The sequence below is a fragment of the Numenius arquata genome, chromosome 2, assembly GCF_964106895.1.
Source record: "Numenius arquata chromosome 2, bNumArq3.hap1.1, whole genome shotgun sequence".
In the NCBI taxonomy this organism is placed as follows: Eukaryota; Metazoa; Chordata; class Aves; order Charadriiformes; family Scolopacidae; genus Numenius; species Numenius arquata.
The window spans coordinates 31,685,026-31,708,126 of record NC_133577.1 but is presented as its reverse complement, the minus strand read 5'-3'; the positions used below and the strand labels follow the sequence as shown (position 1 = coordinate 31,708,126).

The 23,101-nt window shown below is 39.2% G+C and overlaps 1 protein-coding gene across 2 annotated transcripts in view; it reads right to left on the bottom strand.

The window, feature by feature from the left end:
* Positions 1-6,752: 6,752 nt before the first annotated feature.
* BIRC6 (baculoviral IAP repeat containing 6) overlaps positions 6,753-23,101 on the bottom strand; it is a 184,941-nt gene continuing 168,592 nt past the window's right edge. For both annotated transcript variants that reach the window (XM_074165164.1, XM_074165172.1), the window contains exons 67-74: positions 21,061-21,206; positions 20,049-20,159; positions 18,651-18,868; positions 17,835-17,996; positions 16,220-16,297; positions 11,321-11,509; positions 9,891-10,025; positions 6,753-8,861 (exon numbers count right to left, since the gene is read on the bottom strand). In XM_074165164.1, the coding sequence (XP_074021265.1) occupies positions 8,682-8,861; positions 9,891-10,025; positions 11,321-11,509; positions 16,220-16,297; positions 17,835-17,996; positions 18,651-18,868; positions 20,049-20,159; positions 21,061-21,206 (1,219 nt within the window). In that variant the 3' untranslated portion in view covers positions 6,753-8,681. The remainder of the gene's footprint in view (positions 8,862-9,890; positions 10,026-11,320; positions 11,510-16,219; positions 16,298-17,834; positions 17,997-18,650; positions 18,869-20,048; positions 20,160-21,060; positions 21,207-23,101) is intronic.

Below are 23,101 nucleotides of genomic sequence, written 5' to 3'. Positions count from 1 at the left end.
TCTGTAAAAGCATGTCTGTGTCAATATAGTATTTAGGTCTATTTTATGAAAACGAAGGCCAAATTTTTCTTACCAGCAGCTGACATCAATCATGCTCTGCCCCCCCAGTAACCTTTAATGCTAAACAATGTTCCAAAAGGCAAATTTATTAGATCACCTATTTAGATTGTCTGACATCATTCTGTCATGGCAATGAAATGATTTACATGGAAAAATGTATTACCTCTGCTTTTAGACAAAATGAGTTTACGATGATTAATGGTTTTACTGCAAGTATGAGATAAACTGGAAATGGCCAGCCTTTTCAAAGTGAAACAGGACCTGTGCTCATTTTTCCTCCTTATTTTCGTCACCTACTGTAAAATGGTTTTGGTTTTGAGTAAATTAAAATGCACAAATTATGTCGTGTAACTGAAGTAAGCTATAAATGCAGGGTATCCATGGTAACATCACTGCATAACTGGGACCAGAGACAAAAGGCAGAAAGCAATTACCTTGAAGCACAGAGTCTAAACTCTCGTGATGGCAGGGGACCTACACCACGTATCCCATGAGCAGTCGTAGCTGTTGAGGGAACAAGACGTTTCGTCCGGGGAAGAGCAAGCTAAAGGGCGATCACCTCCCGCTGTCCCTCCTGGTCAGCATTTCTATGATTCTATGATAAAACTGACGTTGGGCAGAGGACTTGCTACGCAGAATGGTCATACGAACGGCAAAATAGTATTTTAACAAGAAAGGGAAGAGCAAGTCATCTTTTCTGATACATGCCTTAAAATGGCACTCGTAACATTTCCTTTAGCTTCGTAAGAGCTGTCTTTTTCCTTAGATGTCATATAAATAACAAGTCATACACAAAGGCCTAAACGAGGATGAGAAGATGATGCTGAGTAAGAACTCTGAAATATTTTCTTTACATATGCTAACTGAACTAAAACCAAAGGCCATTAAGGCATAAGCTCTTCAACTGCGGAAATACTTAAATACTTAGGAAAAATGTATATAGTGGCATTTTTTCCAGAGGGCTTATGGAACAAATTCAGTCTGATAGAAAAAAGGCAAAGGTTGAGGTGAGCACTGCCGGCAATTTAATCTGCATGGAAACTTTGCATCAGTCACAGGATGTAGTATTTGGGAATAAATAGAGAATAATTTCTTTACGCCAGCTTAAGCAGGCTTTGCTGTGGGACCCCAGATTCTGACCAGCAGGACGCGTAATCGCAGCCCGTGATGAATGCCAGGGCACAGAGTGCTGTTCTGTTGCCTCGGTGGAGCTTTGATGCATAGAAGGTCAGGGTGTTGAAATGTGGAAGATGAACTATCAGGGGAAAATGAAAAGTGGATGAATTTACAGTCATGGTTTGTCCTTAGTGACATTGACTGGACAACTGTCTGTGAGGGCACGCTTGGCAACGGAAAATCACTTGCTGTTGGATTCTGTGCCTGAAAACGCATTTGCAAGTAAATGTGTATTTAAAGTAGTAATTAAAAATACACTTACGCAAGCCATACTAACATTTCCAAGAAGACAGCAGTATCACAACAAGCATTTTAACTGTGTTATTTTTATTCAGATGATTAATCCATGTCTTGCATTAGGCATACATTGGATTTAGCATTCCACTGCAGTTCTCTGTATGCAGTCTTGAAATTTCAGCACTATCCTTCATTGATTTCTGCCCGCAGTCCAGACTCTTGAGAGCTCTTCAAGATAGCACCATCTTTTCTGAATTACACAGCTGTTTATCAGGAGCCATGTACCGTTGTTCTCCTATTCTTTGTTTAAATGGCTTGGCTTCTCCTCTGATACAGGTTATTGATGTTCAGTTCCCTGCTGTGTGTCATTTGTTCATCTGGCTGTTTGTTTTCTAACATGAATGATTTCCTTGGAGGAACAGCTAGAAAAGAGCTGAAGGAGGTTTAACACATCAGTAGGCAGCGCGGATACAAAAGGATATTATGTTCTCTGGAGTACCTCTGCTTCAGTCTCCATTTGCTGTCATCAACAGCAATTGTTTGTGACTGAGCGTTTATTTGTCGTGTTGTTGGTTTGTGTTTTGTTTTGTTGTTGCTTGTTTTGTTTTTTAAACTAGAGTGAAATCGGTGTTGAGCTAGATGATCGTTTGGATATAATTTCCACCCTTGCCTCCCCTGTCCTGTCACATGAATCAGGTGGTCTCTATTAGATCCTTCATGTTGCTCAAGTTGAGAGCCTCCCAGGCAGCTGTACGGCAGCAGGTGTTTCAGTGTCGGTGCCACCTGCCTGCACACTCTGTCGCCTTTACTGACCAGGCGGCAGACGGGAGATGTGTCGAATCGAACCTGGAAGAAATTTTTGTTTTTTCCTAGTTTAGGGCTTTTGTAATGCTCTGGGACTTATCCAGAATCCCACGTGCTATGGCAAACTTCAGCCAGCCAGATGGTCGCGTGATTTCTCTTGTGACTGCTGCTGAGCTGGAGGCAGCCTCTGGGAATTCCACACATCACACCAACTTTCACTGGTTGAAACTGCCTCAAAATCCAGTTGAGATTTGCCCAGTGAAAACGTGGTAGTTGAGAGGATGGGTCCTGGTGGCAGACGTATCATTTCCTTTCCAGCAATCCTGCTGTCGGCTATTAGTTTTTGATCTGCCATGTCACCTCCGTTTCCTCTTGAATCATTGCCATGGTTTGCTGCCAGCAAACCCTTGCAAGGTTTTCAGGAGAGCCTGAACTGGAGCTGTAGCCAGAATGGAGGCTGGGACTCGCATCCCGCAGGACTTTTCCCAGCCAGCGTGCGCAGGGATCTGGTACCCTGGCTTCCCTAATGTGGGAATGCTGGTGCTCGGCTAGGCTGGTGTCGCTCGGCTATGCTGGTTGTGCATATGTAATGATAATGGCCTTGTTACATCCTAAATTAACCACACTGGTACCCCCTCGTGCAGCGCTAATGAGCTGCTGTCATAGTCCAGGCTTAGAATTGTGCTGCGCTGGGCTCCAGCTAAGACAGCTGTACAGCTGCGTGGCGTCCCACTCACTGCCACCTTCTTACAAGCTGCTTAAAATAACTGTAGAAATAAGCTTATTATTATTACCAGAGGTTTCAGTCAAAGGCATTCTGACTGACAAAGTCCTGGAAGTTTGCACTGATGTGGTTATTGCTAGTTTAGGTACCGGCAAAGGTTTTCTGTGACTGAAAGCTTGCAGTTTCAAAGTGAGAGAACAGGACTTCTGGAGACGTCCAAACCATTGTTTAGGAGTAGGTTGCAAGACTTCTTCCGTTGGTATTCCTTTTCTGAATTACATACTTGTTTGAAAGAAAATAGAAAACATGTAAACACGCATTTTGCTTTTCCCATTTGCTCTCCTGGTAAATGAGAAAATGCTTAATGAAGGAACCGAGGAGGTCTTTAATGATGCCAAATTGAATTTTTTATGATGAGATTTTAGTTTGCTTTAATTTTTCTGGTGTGTGTGTAGGAGGGGAGTTGATTATTTTTTTTACTTTAAGATGCGTTCATATGTTTGCTATTGGGGGACTGGGTTGTGGTTGCTTTCTACCCATAGAGCTTTATGCAAAGAGTTTATAAACTACTGAAGGCTTCATGCATGTCTGTGGATGTGAGTCCGTAGGCGAGAAAGAGAACAATGAATGGAGGGACAGGACAAATAAATTTTAAAATATGCAGTAAGTGGTTAAGCTGGAAGTACGGAGCACAAGTGGCAACAGGAAAATGACTGCAGGTTTTTAAATGCAGTGACACGATGTGTTTGAGAAGCATGTTCCTCATGTAAAACCATGTCCGACTTGTTGCTCTGGCAACTTTAGGAGATCAACTTGCTCATTATTTTTGCAAATACACATTTATATTTGCTTTAAGTATAATTTTGAGCATTACTCTCAAGGTTTAACAACTTCCGTTGTGTGCAAGTCTCACCAGTTACCTCATTTCTAAATGTCTTTGAGAGGGACAGTAAGATGCCTTTTCTTATTCCCAGATTTTCTTGGGGCTCTTCTTGCACTGGTTCCTAAGATGAACTGAGGTGTCCTCCCACGAGAAGCAGGGCTGCTGAACGCCTTGCGTGGTCTCTGGCTCATAAAGAACCTGCCTCTTCCCTTTCTGGATTTTTAACTAAACAACCTTAAATACAAAGTTTTGCTATATGAATTGTAGAAATGTTACCAACTCTAGTATTAATATTATCTAGACATTTGAGGATGCATTATTAAATGATGCAGATATTATAGGCACTCTTAACGTAAAGGATAAATAGCGTTAATGCAGCTGGAGAACTAAGTGGTCCAGGTTGTCACTTTTCAAGAGCCAAAAAGCTGCTTATGAGGCAAGAAGCACAGAAAAGAAGAGATTGCAGCCTGCAGAGGTGGCAGGTCACAATATGCAGAACTCTCTCGAGCATTGTGGTTTGGGATTTGTTTTGCTGAACCTTTATTAAAAACAGAGGCGGTGGTGAGATTACTTTAAAGCTACACTATAGTAATTCACTGGGTAGATATTGTATTTTCTACACTCGTGTTCTAGGAGAATAAAACAATGGCAACAACAAAATCTCTAGAGAATGAAATGTTTTTTACCTGTGATTTGTTTTAGTAATTGCGGAACTTATGTTTACCCCCATTCAGCTTACTGTATTTCAGAAAGCTTACGTTCTGATATAAACACCTGCACATTCCTCCTGATGTTGTCACTATCTATGGAAAAGGAGAAGGAAAATAAAGCTCCGAAAACTGTTTTTCGAAAACAAATAACTGCCGGACCTAACACACATACATATATATAGGTATGGGTGTATATACAGGGTAAAAAAAAAATAATTGAGAACATATATCTGAAATACCTTCTGTACCTTATACTTGTTCCTTATGGTAAGATGATAAATGTAAATCTGTGTCTCCTCTCCATCGAAAAATACTTCTAATTTCTGTTTTCTAACTACAGGGTGTTGACAGTCCAGGGAGACGAGTCCACGTGACGGTGACTGACTTCTGGAGAAGACAAAAAGGGCAGCGTGGAGGTAAAAAATGAAGACAACATATCTGAGAAACTCCAACTAAAAACCTAAGCCCAAGTGATTCTCCTTCACAGGGATCAGAGTAACATAGTAGAGTCCTGGCTTAAATGTAGGTCAGCTGGATTTGTATTCAGATATTTATGGGTAAACAAGGTAAATTAATAATAGGGCTGTTTGCTCATCAGGTTGTTTGCCTCGGGGTGTAAAACAGAACATTTGTTTATATAACGCTAGAAACATTTTGGGGCAGAAAAGCCCACCTAATAAACATCCTATGTATAGCATTACAGGGTTGCATGGAAAAAAAAAAAAATTGTTTTGTCCTAATGTTTTCTTAACAACGTGATTCTTGCCAGAAACGGAATGTCCTATTTGCTATAGCAAGCAGAGGTTAAAGCCATCACAAATAGTTTAGTACACATTCCCTGTGTTGTACGGGAGCTTGATTTTTATTTTTTTTTTTAACTAAAGAATTCAAGCTCCACTGCTGCTGAATAGACGACCATCCAGCCACAGTACTGACCACAGACACACTGAAGCTCCCGAGAAGCTATCAGTAGTCCAGCACCTTACCTGAGTTGGCATGATTTTACTTGCTGCAAGGGAGTCTCCTCGACAGGCGAGCGGACGTGCACAATCTCTACCTTGAACTTACGTCAAAGAAAACCGGTAACAAAACCCAACCGACAACGCCAGACAGGCTGCTGCAGACCCTGTCACTCTTCACACATACTTCATTCTGACAGTACCTAAATATCTAACAATTATTGGAGGGAAACTTGAGGTTGTTTACAGGGTTCTTATGTCTCAAATTTTCTAGTTTTTCTAGATTGTCATCTTTGGTTTTTCCTGTATATATATTCCAGCAGTAGGGCTGCAGAGAAGCATTAACCCATACCTTTATGCACATCTTTCGCCCAAAGGTAACTCCAGAGGAAACCACTAAATCTTGCAGCGATACCATTCATGTCTCTATACAAAGAGTACTCTGTCTACAACTGCAAAACGGCAGTTGTTTATGGATAGCAATCAGTATAACGAGCGGTTGGCTCTCATCAAGCACAAGGTCTCACAGATTCCTGAGCCGTACCCTCTGGTAGACGGGGTAGACCGAGTCAGTCAGAAGAGCTGGGCGTTGTTGTTTGTGAAGCCTCAGCAAAGACTATTGACGACTTACTGTGGTGCGCTCTTCCTCTGGCAGAGCAGCTCCAGTGATTCCAAGGGCTGGTAACATCCCACGCTACACGGCGGTGTGTCTGCAGTGAATCTTGGGCCAAAGGCAGTACCAGAAACCATGGGGTAAAATTCCATAATGAGCTGATTAGCAGTCTGCTGCCCTTTGCACTTTTGAAAATAGTTTCTCTTGATTTTTTAAAACATTTTCTACAAAAACAGCAAACAGTTAACACGCAGTACTTTTATGTGAAGGCTAGAAACTATGATCTATCTATACAGGTTTCTATTCAATTTGATGAAATGGTTAAAGATGAGGACTGTTTAAAAAAAAATATTGTTGTCTACATACCTCATAGGATTTACTGTGATTTTACTGCAAAGTACCGTAACTACCTCGTGTGTTATACCTAAAAAACTGGAAATACGTATTTTGTATCTGTTGCCAAGTTCACAATGTAGTTACTAGACAGGACCATAGGTGCAATTAAGGATCGAATCTCTGCATGAATTTGGTACAATACCATTCTAGCTTAGGTAAGAGCAAAAAAATGCTAATTGGTACGTGGATACAAATTAAGAGTTTAATATCCCATGCAGCTGTTTACATCTGCTTAATTAAGCAGCAGTGACTTCACATTAGCATTGCTATGATACCATAAATACACACAAGAGAAAAAGGTACAATCATGTTAGCCACCCTCTTAATGTCAAATCAACGCAAGTTATGTACTTTTTATTTCAGTGTTGTTTTTTAATGGTAAAAAAAAAGTCTTCACGGTTAAGGGGGATCTTCAGGTCTGATACATTTGGTTTTGGTACAAGTGCCAGGATTTTATAAAAAGACTATGCTCCTGTAGGCAGACAGTTTAAGCACTAAATGAAGAGCTCTAATGGAAACCGCTAACTTAAATATAGTTGGAAGTCAGCAGGTAATTTTGCTTTTTGAGCCTTTACAAGAGCATCACAGTCATTTTGTACAGTAATAGAAGGTAAGTAAATTCCCATCTAGAAAAACGCAGTGCTCTTTTAACACTGATGAAGGTCTAACACTTTGACTATGTGGCATAAACTCTTTATTTCATGTATTTACCGGCAGCTCTGGCCCAGAGCTGCTTGTCTTGCTTTTTGAATAAGGATCCCCTGAAGTAACGCAGATGTGCCTGTTGGTATTTTGAGAGGTACGTACAATCAGGACGGGCCTTGGATTAACACAACATGTCCATATAACAGAAAAATTGTACTTTGGTCAGAACTATCAAAGTCTGTTAACCACCAGCATAAGAACACAACCTCAGTTGGTGCCGTTTTTTAATGATTAGAAATAATACATTGTAAAACAAAAAGTGTAAAAAGTCCAGCGTGATACTTATAAACAAAGAACAAACAGAAAACAAAAAAGCTTCGGTTTTGCCTGATTTATAGTATTTATAATACAACAGATCATTAGTCCGAGGTAATACCAGTAATAACTTTTTAGTCCTTCAAGGACTGCTCAAAAATTAGGAACAGTGTAATAGTAATGCATGTCATGTTAAAAGCGAGACTTGATCGTTAAACGGATCCCTTACCCTTTTTAATTAGGGATCGGTGGATGCAAATATAAAATCGGAAATAAGTCTATACAGTAGGAACTATGGAAGGTTAGAGTCCTGCGTGGCGCGTCGTTAGCCCCTGTCAGTACTCAGGAGTACAGCTGCTTATGTAAAAATCAGACATTTCAACAGCGAAAAGACTTTGTTCCAGAATAGCCCTTAAGAAATTTAGAATACTGTTAGTTTGCATCAAATAGCCAAACAAAAGATGAATTCAGAAGTCCGAATTTTGGCATGAGGTAAAACCATGTGCATTTATTTCATCTGCATTTTAGAATTAGTAAGCATAAAATTAAATATGTTGACTGTAATGAATTCAGTCATACAAGTGCAAGTCTTCAGCTAGAATGTATTTTATGGCAGTTTATTTAAAAAATGTACCAGTAAATCATAAAAGAGGGATCATGTCCATTTAACGTTTATTGAAGTATACAGGAGGTTTTCTTTAGAATCAAATATGAGCATGAATATATGGCCAAACGTAAAATCTATCAAATTCAGTGAAAATTTTCTGACTTTAAATAGTTGCTGTAAGAATGACCAATATATATTCTTTGTTACAACCGCCCTCACTCTACAAGTAAAAAAAAATAATAAACATTCAGTAAACATTCTTTCCTAAGGTAGTTTCCCTTATATAGCAGTGATTTATCCATTTCTTGTATACATAACTTTTTAAACATACCAATCAGTGGTTCTCACAATTGAAAAATAAAAGCACAAAAAAGTTTACACTCTTGTACAGGTAAATAAAAGATCATCTTGAATTAAACTGTATATCCTTAAGGGCATAGTATAGTTTCAATTTCATTACCTATTACATAATTAGCTTCTTACATACAAATATTGACATATTTGGCTTGTGCTTCAAAGCCTTTGTGTCTAGAAAGTCCATGTCAATGCAACTCATAACTTGAAATCAGTGGGGAGATCTTTACTGCTGCTGGGTTTAACCTGTTCGTGCAACATCGTCTCTTCGGAACTAGTTGTGGCACCGCATTTTTCCGTGGAGTCCTCAGTGTCTGGATCCAATCCTTCAGGACAGGGAAGTTTGAGAAGTTCTTCCCGCAGCTGAGCTGTGTGACGCTGAATGTACAAAAAGAAGTCAGCGTTGAAGAGACCCTGGTTAAAACGTTACTTTTCACAAGATGGGAGAACGTAAGGCAAAAAAAGGAGGAAGTAGAAAAGGTGTAAATGTGCTGTTTCAGTGACTGGATAAGCTCTTGCCCTCTATTTAAGGATCGGTACTTTCCTTGTGCTGACAGAATAATTAGCAAAGGCTGCTCTTAAAGGCAGTAAAGAGAACTGCAGCAAACAAGGGCATCAATATAAATGCTACGCTATTTGTCTTGCAGTTGAGTCGTATCTGTGTCCTGCAATCACAGCAGAAACGGGCTGGCACCAGGGGGGATCGTACAGTCAAAACATGACTTTATAAAGAGCTCCTGGGTCTTGAAGAGGTCTGTTCCAGAGGCAGCTGCACAGAGACTTGTATTCTCATCACAGCAACTAACGGCAACTTCATTTTGACCACCTGCCGCATTGAAGGAACTCAAGTCTAGCAATAGAAAAAGGACGACTTTTTTTTTTTTCTCCTCAGGGGAAGGGGAATAAAAAAAAGGTCTGTTCCCTTTGTGGACACAAACTACACAAATGAGAGTATTTGGCTAGGAAGGAAGAAAACACTATATTGGTTATAACTGAGGATAAAAATTTAACATGGGGTAAAACTAATTGTAACAGACCACAGTTTAATAACTCTGCTCGTCTATTCAAAAAGCTTGTTTTCTGGAGAGGTACGGGTAGTAGCGCAACTTTATCATAAACCCCCACCCAGCCTTAGAGAGAACAAAATAAACTCTCTCTCTCTTACATAAGTATTTACAGAAAAATAGGCAGGAGAGGCCCTAAAGGAAAAAATCTAACTCGGAGAAAAAAATACTGAAGAAGTGGAGTGCACATACACATTACCTCTCGACAGCTGGGAAACTTAGGTTTGTTTAAAGTTGCTGAGGTTTTCTATTATTGTTATTACAAAACTCAACTGCTGAGCAATTTCTTTGTCATTTGTAATTTTTGGATTAAAGAACATAAAATTATAAAAGCAAGTCTCACCTTTAGAGCGGCTGCGTGATGGGACATAGTCCTGCCAACCCGCTTGTCACTGCTGTACTGCTGTATGTCTGCTATCCACTCCTCACACTGAGCCATGATCTCCACTCTTTTCAAGTAAAAATGTTTGTGGATGACCTGCAAGAAAATATTCCAAAGAACAGCGCGTTCATCGTTTTCTAAGAACCATAGACTTTAACAGTACAAAATCGGCAAGACCCCTGTGAGCCTAAGGGGATATAAGGGGGAGGAGGGGGGAAATCAGTATGAGGATAATTCAGCATTGAACCAGGTTGCAGATAAACTGTGGAATTTTTGTCCTTGGAGGTTTGGGGCAGGGTTACACAGGTACGGTATTTAGGCTTTTATTGTTGGTTTCGCAATCCTGTTGGATTAAAGCAGCACAGGTGAGACGTGTATGCACTGAGTCTTCCCCTCTCACTAACCGCTTGCTGCCTGAACGGAAAACAGAGGAGCAGAAACACTGTCAACACGACGAGCAGGGAACAGAACGTGCCTCTGCACAGAGAGGGATGACACCAGCTGCTATGGAAGAGGCACAGCCACAGCCGCGTGCCCTCGGCAGAGGCCGCTGGGGACAACTGCAGCTCCCAGGCAATAGTAGATGAGCCGCCCCCAGTTTGGGTGGGAACCAGCGTTTGGTCGCATCGTAATTGTGGTCTTTCTGTACAGATTTGAGTTTAAAAAAAACAAAAAAAACAACCAATCAATCCTCAGACAAAGTTGTAAAACTGCTCAGTGTTGGCTTTGTCTTAAATGGTTTTCTAAAACTCTGCCTGGTGAAAGAAACAATAAAATCAAAGAAATTTTATTGAGCACAGAGAGTTCCTGGCAATATTGCAACATAATTGACAAAATCATCTTTCCCTCTAGACGTTACAGAATATAGCTATCTGTCTAAAGAAAAGCTGCATATTGAAAGCATAATTGACTTCAATTCTGGATGCATTCCTTATATCCATTATGGAGCTTGGAAGAACTCCCAAAGACCAGCAGTTTAGACCTCCTGAGCCTACCTCTCATTCAAGACACTGAAGACAGCTCAGATTTGTGAAGACAAAAGATCATAGGAGCTGATCTTTCATAGCCCAAAGTTGTCAGGATGCCTTTGCATTTATGTTACTGAATGATGATCGTTGTTAAGGTTCCTACAAAAAAACTACAAAAAGCCTAGAGGTCTCAACAAGAAGCTCCCCTCTCAGAGCACGGCTCAGATCATCTATAGAAGATACGCGTTTTCATTTGGATGGGGCTGCATCTCTGACTCTCTGGAGTCAGTTGCCCCAGGGAATAAAGAGGAGGCTAAAAAGGACATATCGTGCATGATGCTTCCAAACATATTTGCATTATTCTTAACACTCAAACAAGATAAATCAATGAAGAAGGTATTTACTGTGTTTCACAAAACCTACCTCCTTAAAACAGGGTGATGGGTTTCTGATTTGTTCAAGCATTGCCCACTTGACCGTTGCCTGTCGTATATTTCCATCGTATTCTCTGGAGCTCTGGGTACCGCTCGGGGTACCTCTGGATCGTTCGTAACCCGGTTCGTTAAAATATGGTTCTGCTACCAGTATTAGGGATTGGACAGACACTAACACCTGTTAAGAGAAGAAAATAAATACTAAAATTGTGCCACCCGATTGTTTTTAGAAATGTACATAGTTTTGCTCACCTTATGTGCAAAACCACTTCTCTGGCAAAGTACTGTCATTTGTAATACAGGCTACTTGCGAGTAGGAAACATCCATGCTTTTAAACCAAAACCACTACTCCACATAAAAAACGTATGTCCTATGACTGCGTTTAGCTTAAACGCTGAGAAAATGACAAACGTAAGGTAAAAAATAACAAAACCCCCAAATATAAGAAAATGTTTAAAGGAAGAGATTTCTGATCGCAGCCGTTTGTGAAAGAAAGTGTATTTGTCAAGTTGTCAGTCAACAATTCTTGAACTTTGCCTTTACTAATTCTTCTGATTCCGAAACCAGAGGGCAAAGGAACAAGGAAGGCGATATATGAACCACTGAAATTGAATCTTGGTATACACACTCTCCCATTTTTTCTTTCAAATGCATTCAATTGATTTAGATATGTTTTTAGCTCTTTAGTTTCAGATTTTACACAAAACCCCATGTGTCATATGCCATTAAAACAAAACCTCAGTATTTCTCTTGAGATTGGAAAATAAAAGTTTTCAGTACTATATCAACAAAGCACCAACTATTCAGTGATAAGGAAATGGCAGTTTCCCCCCTTTCAATTTTATTATCAACTACACGTGGGAATAGATGATTACATACATACGAGGCATGTAACTATACACCCAAGTATTCGTAATATAAAACAAAGAATTAAATAGATACATGGGGCACTTAGGAATCCAAATGCATATGTATTGCATATTCATGATTTGATGGCTTGCTAATTTTTCCAGTATTAGAGTGTTTGGCCCTGTCAACCTCCGGTTGTACTTTAACAAAACTATGTTACATGCAAAAACATTGTTATGTAGGTAGAAGAACATCACTGGCTTTTTTAAAAATTTATTTTCAATGAAGGATAGTTTTTTCTTACGTATTTAGGACCAAGTTCAGCAAGAATTTTAGGGATTACACTTCTGTGACACAAACACAGTGCCAGAACTGTAAAGAATTCAAAAAAGGTGCTTTGAACACTTACGCTTCCTCAAAAACCGATGATATGTTACATGCCTCAGAATGGCGTGGCCAGCACCCGGCACACTTAGGTGCAAGACCTCCCCCGCACTAGATAAAAAACATCGGGGTAGGTGTTTCTGGAACCGACTCTCCTCCCACCCTAGATACAATTTAAAGCCTGGAGCCATCCCCTCATTTAGCAGCCCAGTTTGTGCATTGGATATGGATGACCACAGTCCTCCTCTTCTTGGAACATGCAGAACGTACAGCTCACATCAGACAGACACCATGACAGTGACAATTCAAGACTTCGGTTCTTTCACAGGGCAGCGCCCCAACAAGTAGGTAGTTGTGCTCTCGGCTTAAAGGTGGCGTTGTCTCAGAGTTTCTCTTGCAGCAACGCCAGCACAAGGCAGCCCATAGCTGTACTCTCTGCTACGTGTGCTCACCCCAGACACAAAGCAGTAACTCGTATCAAAGCAACAGCCCGAGAATCAGTTGAGCGACCCAGGTTAATCTCATCCCCCCACCACCTCCCAGAAGCACACCCGTATTGCCATGGCAGCGTGTTTGTGGTTGTGTAGTTGCTGTGCTTTAACGACAGCATAGAAGGGTAATCTCGGGCAGCTCGGTCTTTATCCTGATGGACAGGCAGGTGGCCGTGCAGTGGGAAATGTGAACTAGCATCCTCCTTTGGGCTGAGTAAACAAGTTTTTGTGTTTCCCAGGCAGGCGCTGCAGTTAGCTGCTGTTACACGGGACGGTGTGCACCGTCACTGTGTCTCCTGTGCCTTCAACTAGAAGCAGCCATGGCTGTTTTGAATTACACTTAAAAATTAAAATATGGATAAATGCATTAAAATATACAAAATGTGCCTCGCAAATCAAGTTCCAGAAAGAAAATGGCCACTTGTGATACTAAAAAAGGCAGAATATTAATGCAAATGTGATAAGCCACGGCAGAGTACCTCAGCTCCAACGCTTCAGGTCCCTAAGGTGTTTTGGTGATCTGTGGCCTTTACATGTGTCTGGAAGTAGTTTTGCTTTTTTGAATTTTATATTTTAGAGATACATGTCTTTTTAAAGAGCTATGGTAGAGAAATTTGACACTATGCAGCATTGTACTTTCTTGGCCTTAATAACAAGTTGTTACTTTGAATTATAATTGTAATGAATTAGAAACTCTAAACTGATGTTCCAGTTTCATTTGGGTTATAAAAGTTAATTTCTGAAATATTTTGGGTGGTCTGACAATAGTTTCATCTTTGAGCCAGAAAAAACATGTAGAGCTTAATTCTTTCCAAGCAATTTAGTTACTCCTACAGCTGTTTTCTATTTAAAAGCTACAAAGTGTTTTTCTCCCAGAATGGGGGGAACTTTTTCCAACAGCTTTCTTACTATTTTCAAAATGATACCCTAAAAACCTTTAAAATTTGAAACTTAAATGCTGCAGAAGATTTCTAATAATCAAATCTAACATTTTAATCTAAGAAAAAGGACTTTAGTGAAAATAAGACTTCATAATACTTGTACCTTTCTACACTCATTTTATAGTTACAGTAAAAAATTTCAGTTCATCTCTTGATTAAGAAGTTGTATTTTGGGAAAGTGACACTATGTAAGGAACCATAACTTAGATCTCCAAATCATAATTGTCCCTTGAAGGGAGAGGGAACATTAATATCTCCAAGGATGGAAATTCCACAATTTCCCTTGGACGCCTGTCCTAGAGTTTGATCACCCTCAAAGTGAAAAAGTTTTTCCTAATAGTTAATAAAAATTTCCCGTGTCCCATCTTGTGTCAACTGGCACTTGTCCTAGTCCTCTGCATCTTTAAGAGATGTCTGGCTCCATCTTCTCTATACCTTCCTCATTTAGGTACTGAAGACAGAAGTTAAGATCTCTTTGGTCCAGCCACTTTTTCACTGACATATAATGCACATCCTGCCTATTTGGCTACGAGCTACTACGGGAGCCTGCATCAGAGGTCTCGCTGAAGTCAAAGTAAGCACTGCTCTCCCTTTGTGCAGAGCCAGTCGCCTCACTGTAGAAGGCAAGCAGGCTAGATGCGCTGTTTGTCCCCAGTTAAATCCACACCGGCTGTACTCCATCACTTTCTTGTCTTCCATGTACGTGAAAATAGGTTCAAGGAGTCAGGTGGTGCTGACCAGCCTGCAGGTCCCCAGATCCTTCTTGCCTGATTTGGATCTGAGTGTGAGATTTGCCAGGAATCAGATTGTTCTGACCTTTTAAAGATGAGAGCTTGTGGCTCTGCAATGACATTGGCTGGCTCCCTCAGCACCACCTTATGCATGGGATTTGGTTCCATGAACCTGTGGGTCCAATCAGCTTGAATGCTGTTTACTGTGGTTAATTCCTCATTCTCCCAGACCTTCCTAGAGAGGGCTCAGGTACATGGGAAAGCAAATCCGCCCCTAAAGAGTGAGGCAGAGATGACCCCTGCCTTTTCTATGTCCTTGTCAGTAGGTTCCGTGCCCCGGTGAGCAGCAGGAAAGCCTAAAGGAAATGCGTTCTTTTGCTGCCAGCTTATAAAGAGCCCTTCTTGTTGCTTTTTATATCCCTTGCCATATTCAACACCAGCTGAGCCTTGGTCTTCCTAATTTCTCTGCTGAATAGCCAATGTCTTTATTTCTAAACGAGGAGTCCATCCCCTCCTCCCACCTCCTGTGTACTTTCTTTTTGCAGTTGAGCTTAGGCAGGAGTTCCTTGTTTACCCATGCTGGCTTTCTGCCACGCTTGCCTGACTTCCACACACTGGAATAGACCATACTTGAGCTTTTAGGAGACTGGTCAACCAGCTTTCCAAGGTAAATTCCCCAACAGGCTGAAATCTGTTCTGCTGAAGGCCAGGGTTGTTAAATCTACTATGCTGAAACAAACTTTCCTTTTAGGATTTGGTACAGAAAATGTACCTTGTGTTACATAGTACTTCCTCCAAGGAAGGAATAAATTCAGAAAGCGCCATAAGGAAAAAAGCCATTGCAAGCTTTACTTTTATTTAACGTGTGTGCTTATTAGTCAGTGCATTTCTATGACATAAAGCTGAAAATGATAAGGACTGTATGTCCTCATAAATTCAAGTCTAATTTAACACTAATTGTTATTGAACAGAGAGTATGCACACTTTAACTCCCTTCAGCTTTATTCTTCTAGTCAGCTTACTTGGAGACTTTGAAGGACTACTTCTACGGTTCTCACTACTATACTTCACTTCCTCGTCTCTCACCATGAGGAGCCTGCTCTGTCTTCACCACAAATAGCTTGTGATAGAGAGTTCCAGAAGGTGATGCCATCTTCCAGTCTTCTTTTTTTGTTTTTTATTTTTTACAGAAAATATTTGAAATCATGCAAGCGAAGTCCAGGCAGTGCAGGAACGAGCTGCACACGTGAACAGCTACTCTTCAAGACAAGACCAATAGAAATATTGGTTGGAAAGAGCATTTTGAAGAACTTGTCTAACTCCGCAGTGCTTCTTTTCTAGTGTTCCAAGGACATTTTCTGGACTTCTGTCTTATTTATGCTTATTTAAGAAAATTCTGGTTTAAAAGCACTAGAAAAAGAATCCTTAGGACTGACAGACCACTTATTACTCCTAAATGACGTCCACTGAAGAGAAAGAAGAAATGCTTACCTGCAAAAAACTTGATGTTTGGGGATTCCACTTCTCTTCTGGCCTCCCATGCCATGTGTTAAGTATGCTTAAACACACCTGAAAAGGTGACATTATTAATAGCACAGACAAATATTATGATGAAATTGTTCTGCTTGGGCACAAGAAAAAAAAATGTTAACATTACATTTTAACTTTTATGGGTTTTTTTACAAACTTTTGTATAACTTGCATTCTAAAAGATAAATTTGTTTCCTATAAAACTAATTTGAAATGAAAGCGGATAAAAATAATGCGGATAAGCAAGAACAGCATGTTACTAAAAATTCTTCAAGGTAAGCCTATGGATTCTAGTGGCTTCAAAAATAAACTATGAATACCATCTGATTCTTTGCTTTTTTCTTAAAATACTTTTCTAACACATTGTTGGGAGTTTTAAAGACAATCGTTCTGTTTAAGCATGTGAAAGGTGGTTTGTCACACAGACTATCAAGGAATTGAAAATATTCATCAACTTTTATGACTGATCTGGACTTTAGGGACATCTATGGAATTCTTGAACCTTATAAAAAAGTGGAACAATCAAAGAACACAGAGGCAAAATAAATAGAAAAAATTTAGAAGTGAGTATTTGCCAGGACTTAATGTACGTTGGACAAAGAAAAAAGGAGATAAAAGTCTCCATATGAATTACATTCTGTGTCCATGTTAAGAGAAAACTCCATGCCTAGTACTGGAAAGGAGTATTAATAGCTTGTGAAAATAGGGAGCACAGGGAACCCATGAACGACAGTGGAATAAGGGAAAAATGTTAGCCTATGGATTCAATGTTTACACACACACACACACAAAAAAAAGAGACTGAAGGGGTGCCACAGTGCTACGGCCAAAGCTGTTCTGTGGGTCTGTGCTTTGGTGGAGACATACACGTCACCATCACTACAGTTCTGCAGAAAATTTAATGTGTGCTTATTTTTAATAGAAATAGAAGTTACATCTCCCTGATAAGCACTTGACTTTTTGTTAGCTTTTTGGAGCCTTTACAATGAGCCACAACATACCGAGGAGATGGGGAAGAGAAAGGGGAAAGCTTGTTTAACTTTTATTTAAAAAAACTATACTAGTTTTTGAGAAAACTATCGTTAAGTCTAGAGTTATATTTTTTAAAATAAAGGATACCGACATTAAGGGAAGTCTTTATCTTCCCTCAAGAAAAAACACTTTTGCATGGAAAAAGAGAGACAGGGCACTTGGCAAACACATTCACTTGCAGCTGATACGAAGCCTGCTTGTCCATGGAAAGGAACCTGGGTATTTCAGCTACTCAAAATAGATTTCTGCCTGGTTAATTTAGCAAAGAAGATGGGAAAGAATTTTTCTAGGTCCAAATTACTCACTTTTTGGTCCAATCCATCTCATAAAGGCTATTAAAAATCTCCAAGACTATTCAGAAAGGAGATCATTCCCATTTGAGACTGTTAAATCCCTCTTCATTTCAGTTTGAAGACCAGTTTTAACCAAAGAGCTTCCTGCAGTATGTCAGGAGCCGACGATCATTTGATTGTAAAAGGAAAAAAGTTTCTTTCGTTTCACTTCTTGTTACCTCTATACATACACAAGAAGAAAGTTGACCTACCTTGCCATCATTGTAGAGGTTTGGATTAAATCTCACACTGTGGCCTCCAGTTGTTTCCAGATTCACAAGTGGAGGGGAATTAGGATAGTCTTGTGGAAAATATACATCAAATTCAAAGCAACCGTTTGCGTAAGGGGTGTCTGCAGGACCAGTAATGAGAACCTACCATTTTAAAAAAAAAGATGACAGTTTTCAAAAAACCAAAGCCAAAGAGTTGAGGTTTTTTATAAGTTATATGAAGCATGCTACTCATCAGAAAATACCATTAGACATCGTCATCATATGCAGGCTGTCAGTCTGTTCATTTTGATACTCTGGGTAAGTGAAGCTCTCTGCTTATGTTCATTTCTCCAGATTACAAATGTAAAACAAAAAAGAAGGAGCTAAAACTCTATCCCCTTTGGATGCTATTAACAGAATTTTTCCTCAGACTTCAGGTCCAGAGATATTCAGTGTACTCTCCATGGCTACTGCTTTTAATTGACTTAAATGGTCGTATGCAAAGATATAATTTTGCCATAACGGAGTGACAAAATTAAACTTTTCCCTTCAGAGTAAGTGAAGAAGAATAAACCTTGTTCTGTGAAGTCTCCTTGGCCAACAGAGCACTCCTGGGGTAGATGGACTCTCCCTGGCCCCCGCCAAGTTATTGAGAAATCAGGATCAGACTAAAATACAACTACCTTACGTTAAAGTTTGGACGGCAATTAAAGTACACGTGAAATACTTCTGGTTTTTCTTAAGATTTAAAGCACCTTCTTAAACATTTATATGCCAAGCTGAAAGAGGGAAATAAAAATAACTTCGTTTCTTTACCTTCATAATGTCAAGCCGCTCCTCATCACAACGTACAAAAACGCTGGATGAAGATGAGAGAGGCAGCGATGTTGAAAGAGTCACAGCTTCTTGAGCGAGACGTCGGGCTCTGGCAGCACTGTTGGCGTCACTTGCATTTTTTACCTGAGACATGTAGTGGTAATTTACTTTAAAAACCAATTTTCCATCATCATCTTCAGAAACCATTTCAAATGTATCTAGAAGAGAAAGAAATTTTAATGCATCAGAACAGTGAAGTTAATAATGGATTAGTCTTGGATAAAGATTCTAAGTATTTTTATCAGGAAAGTTTAATTTGCATTATACTGATGCAAAAAATGCATATTTTGTGAGTTAGTTTTGTGAGAAAACAAAGCATTAACGGTCCTTGGTCAAATTAATCTCTGCAACAAATGTACAAGCTTTCAAGTGCAGCTTGTCAAATGTACACCATTTCTGAGTTGGAAAGCTACCTGCCTCTCCAGACCAGGAAACTAATGGTACTTGTGAATACATAATAATGCTAATAAGGGAATCAGTGTGAAGCAGAGTGCCAACAGTATTTACTTGTGTAGTGGTTGCAGTGTTATTAAAGAATCATAAAATATTACAGTGAAGCTAGTTTTCTTTAATCACTTCCTACGCCAAATCTGCAGCTTGGCTGCCAGGGTGAAAAGCCACCGTTACAAACTTTCCTACTTCCTATTCTTGGCATATGCTCCAAACATTTGTGAGGAAAATCCCTTACAAACACAACAGCAAAGAAATGCGGTTGCAAATGCTGTCACTGCAACTCAAAAAATACTCATAGAACATGTTTTTGCAATAATTTTATAGCTCTGTTTGGATGAGATACTACTTGTTCTTTATGAATTTTTTTGGTACGTCCTCCCTTTATGGCCAAAATAAGCACTAACTCCCATCACATTTTCCAAATGCAACATATTGCACTCCATGAAAGGACACAATGTAGTTATACTGCAGTTTCATTTTAAAAAACACATTTTAATCTGAATTCTATTCTGTTTAAAAAATAAAAGCTACATTAACAAACTTTATATAGAGAAAGTCATATATGACTAACATTTCAATATAATTTGAGGACTGAAAGACTCACAATCATTACAGGAATGAAAACATTAACATCATAATTGAATTCATCTGGTCCCTTGAATTAATCTAGTGTATGCTTAAAACATTTCTTATTAGTTCAAACAGTGCATTAGTCAGTAACCTGAAAATACAGACTTGTATCATTTTCCATATGTGAAAAGTGTCAGTGGTCACATATGTAAAAAAGTTGGTAACTTTCTAAAATAATTAGGAATTCAGGGCAAGAGATTGCATTTCTTAGTTATCTGCTTTCTAAGAGACAAATATTCACACTTCTCAACCTACCAAACTGGAGTTTTTTCATGACAGCCACATACTTTTCTTCAAGAGACCGTAAGACAGACAAAGGCTTGGGCTTCACAGCAGCCTTTTTGGAGTATTCAGCCATCTTCTTTTCTGTTACATAAAATACGATGATTATTTGTAGTTAACCATGTAATTCTGAGACAAGTACAGCAAGCACTTGGGGATTATTTAACTTGAAATGACATTTTATAGTGACATTGTTTGCAGAGAAGTCTGAAAACCGGGGATCACTCAAAACGTACAAATCTTTTTTTCCTCACACTACATATTTCATTATCTGAACAGCTCAAAGTAAATAAAGATTGTTATCTCAGAAATAATTCATGACTACTGCTATGAATATTCTTTTATTGTTTCTTCTCATTTTTTTTACTTTAAAGTAGACATACGCTTGTGTGAAAAAGAAAAGGTGCCACGTAATTTTGCTGAAAGTCATCAGATGTACTCTCACCTACTTGAATTATCCTATTCCCGACTGAAACATTTAAGACCACCACAAGGTTCCAACTGCCTTTGAAAATGTAGTCAGTGGTAGGGGGAAAGGAAGGAAGCATTTTTTTCTTGCTTTTAAGCTATTTTATAAGTTACCTGTTAATGAATGTATTAAAAATAAACACTATGCAATATTTCATAGCATCATAGAATGGTTAGAGTTGGAAGGGACCTTAAAGATCATCGAGTTCCAACCCCCCTGCCATGGGCAGGGACACCTCCCTCTAGACCAGGTTGCTCAAAGCCCCATCCAGCCTGGCCTTGAACGCTTCCAGGGATGGGGCATCCACAGCTTCTCTGGGCAACCTGTTCCAGTGCCTCACCACCCTCACAGTAAAGAATTTCTTCCTAATATCTAATCTAAATCTCCCCTCTTTCAATCTACAACCGTTACCCCTCGTCCTATCACTACATTCCCTGATAAAGAGTCCCTTTCCATCTCTCCTGTAGGCCCCCCCCTTTAAGTACTGGAATACTTATAAAAGTATTTCTATTTTACCTTGGTTTGCTTGGCGCAAACTGGTGGTAGCAGCATAAACTATCTCCGCAGTCTTTTGGATGTCTGGTACCAAAAGGGTCAGTCCTTCTGGTTCTTGATCAGAAGTATCTGGTTTTACTCCTGCTTTAGCTTTGTCTTTTTTAGACCTGTTTTTAGCAAAGAAATAGGATATAGCATGAGGGAATATTTTTCAACCAGTCATAAAGTATTCAGCATATTTGTCAACACGGAAAAATACCAAAGATTAAAGATCGAGATTAAAACAACTCTTCTGAAACGGGATGTCTCTATGTATCTCCAGGTTAATCACTGAATGAAGCAATCAGCTGTGACAGCACTGAACATACAGTCTTGATTTGACAAACACAAGTGCATCTGATACGAAGAGTAAAAATATGAACACAAAGCCAGTGAGACCAGTATACTAGTTTCTGCGTCAACCACTTACTAGTTTTGATCATTACACCTGTGTGCTGACCTTATGTTTGCACATTTTCAAAAAATACTAGAAAAGCTTACAAAATGAGCATAAGAAAGATCATGTCATGGATGTGCACTTCATCCCCCCATGTAGATCCTGGTGCGAAAATCACATTCTATAAGAGGAACACTCTTTCCTGTTCCACAATACGCTAGTGATTCTTTAAAATACACTAAGGGTAAAACACTAGGAAACCTCTAGTAAAAACTCACAGTGTGTCTATGAACTACAGCCTCAGCATCAGAACAGAGTGGGTCAAAAAGGAAGTTTGTGTCTCTCTGCAGTTCTCTTCTGGGCTATAATCTAAGACTTTTTATTTCAATAAACAGTTTAATGTAATATAGTTTTAAAAGTCTTACAAATATAGAAGACTCCTATATTATATTGGATGTTTATAATCAATGCATTTTGATTGGGATAACTCAGTCTTTACTAGCATATATATTCAATTGTTGAAATTAGGACATGGCATTTGATAACACTGTAACCTAAATGTATATATTTAAAAGCTACAGTGTTTTAAGAGCCAGCATAAATTTACAGTGTTATCCTGCTTAAGAGATCTTAATGCTAACAGCTCCCAAATTATTTTACTGTAATTTCTGTATGTTTTTTGTTTTAATAGCATTTGTTCATTTTAAGATCCAAACAAGTTCAATAGCCAAGAAGCACTGGTTTTCTCTTTCCCACTACCATACCTAGAAGCAAACCAGAAAGCTATCTACAGAAGAAAAATCAGCAATTTAATGCTTTGATGTCCCAAACATATTTTAGCAACTACCAAATACTATATCCTTTCTGTATTTTAATCTAGACAGAAATAGTGCATAAAGAATAAGTCTCTAACCTATTCAACAGAGGTGATCGCAGTAATACTGAAGGTCTTTGTACTGTACCTAATGAAATGAGAATATCCCTAGAGTGCATTAATAACAAAACTCATTACGCCATCAGGGTATATCTTCTCTGTTCCAGATTTACTCCAAAAGGATGTTAGCCCATTGTTGGCTTCAAGCAATTCTGAGCTTTCAGGTGCTCAAAATTCAGAGGAAAGCATCAGAGCCAGACAATGTCATCCAGCGTTTGAGGAACAGCTTAAGACAAAGCAGCAGCAGCTGCCTCTCCCATTCACAGTTTCCAAAATCATCAGTGCCTTTTCATTGAGGAAATCTAAGCCAATATTTTTAAAACAACCTAAAAACGTATATTTAAGCCCACTAAACCCCAGTGATACCTGTTTTAATATCACAGACATGCTAGCAGCAACCAGTTCCAAGAAAGGTGTACAGATTTAGAACTGCTTGCTGTTGATGTAGAATCCTTAAGTTATTTGCTTGGAGAAATTTTGAATAAAATGAAATGTCAATGGGCTTATCCAAAAGAGAGATGCATGAAAAGCAATTAAAATGCGATTGGTGAAGATACTGAAAGTGAAATGAATTCTTACGAATTTATTTTCAAGACAGTCATCTTTTAGGGCTTTTACCTTCCATGTGGCTTTACAAGTTAGACTACCCAGCCTTTTCCTTCTACTTGGTCTTAGAGTAAAACAAAAAGTGT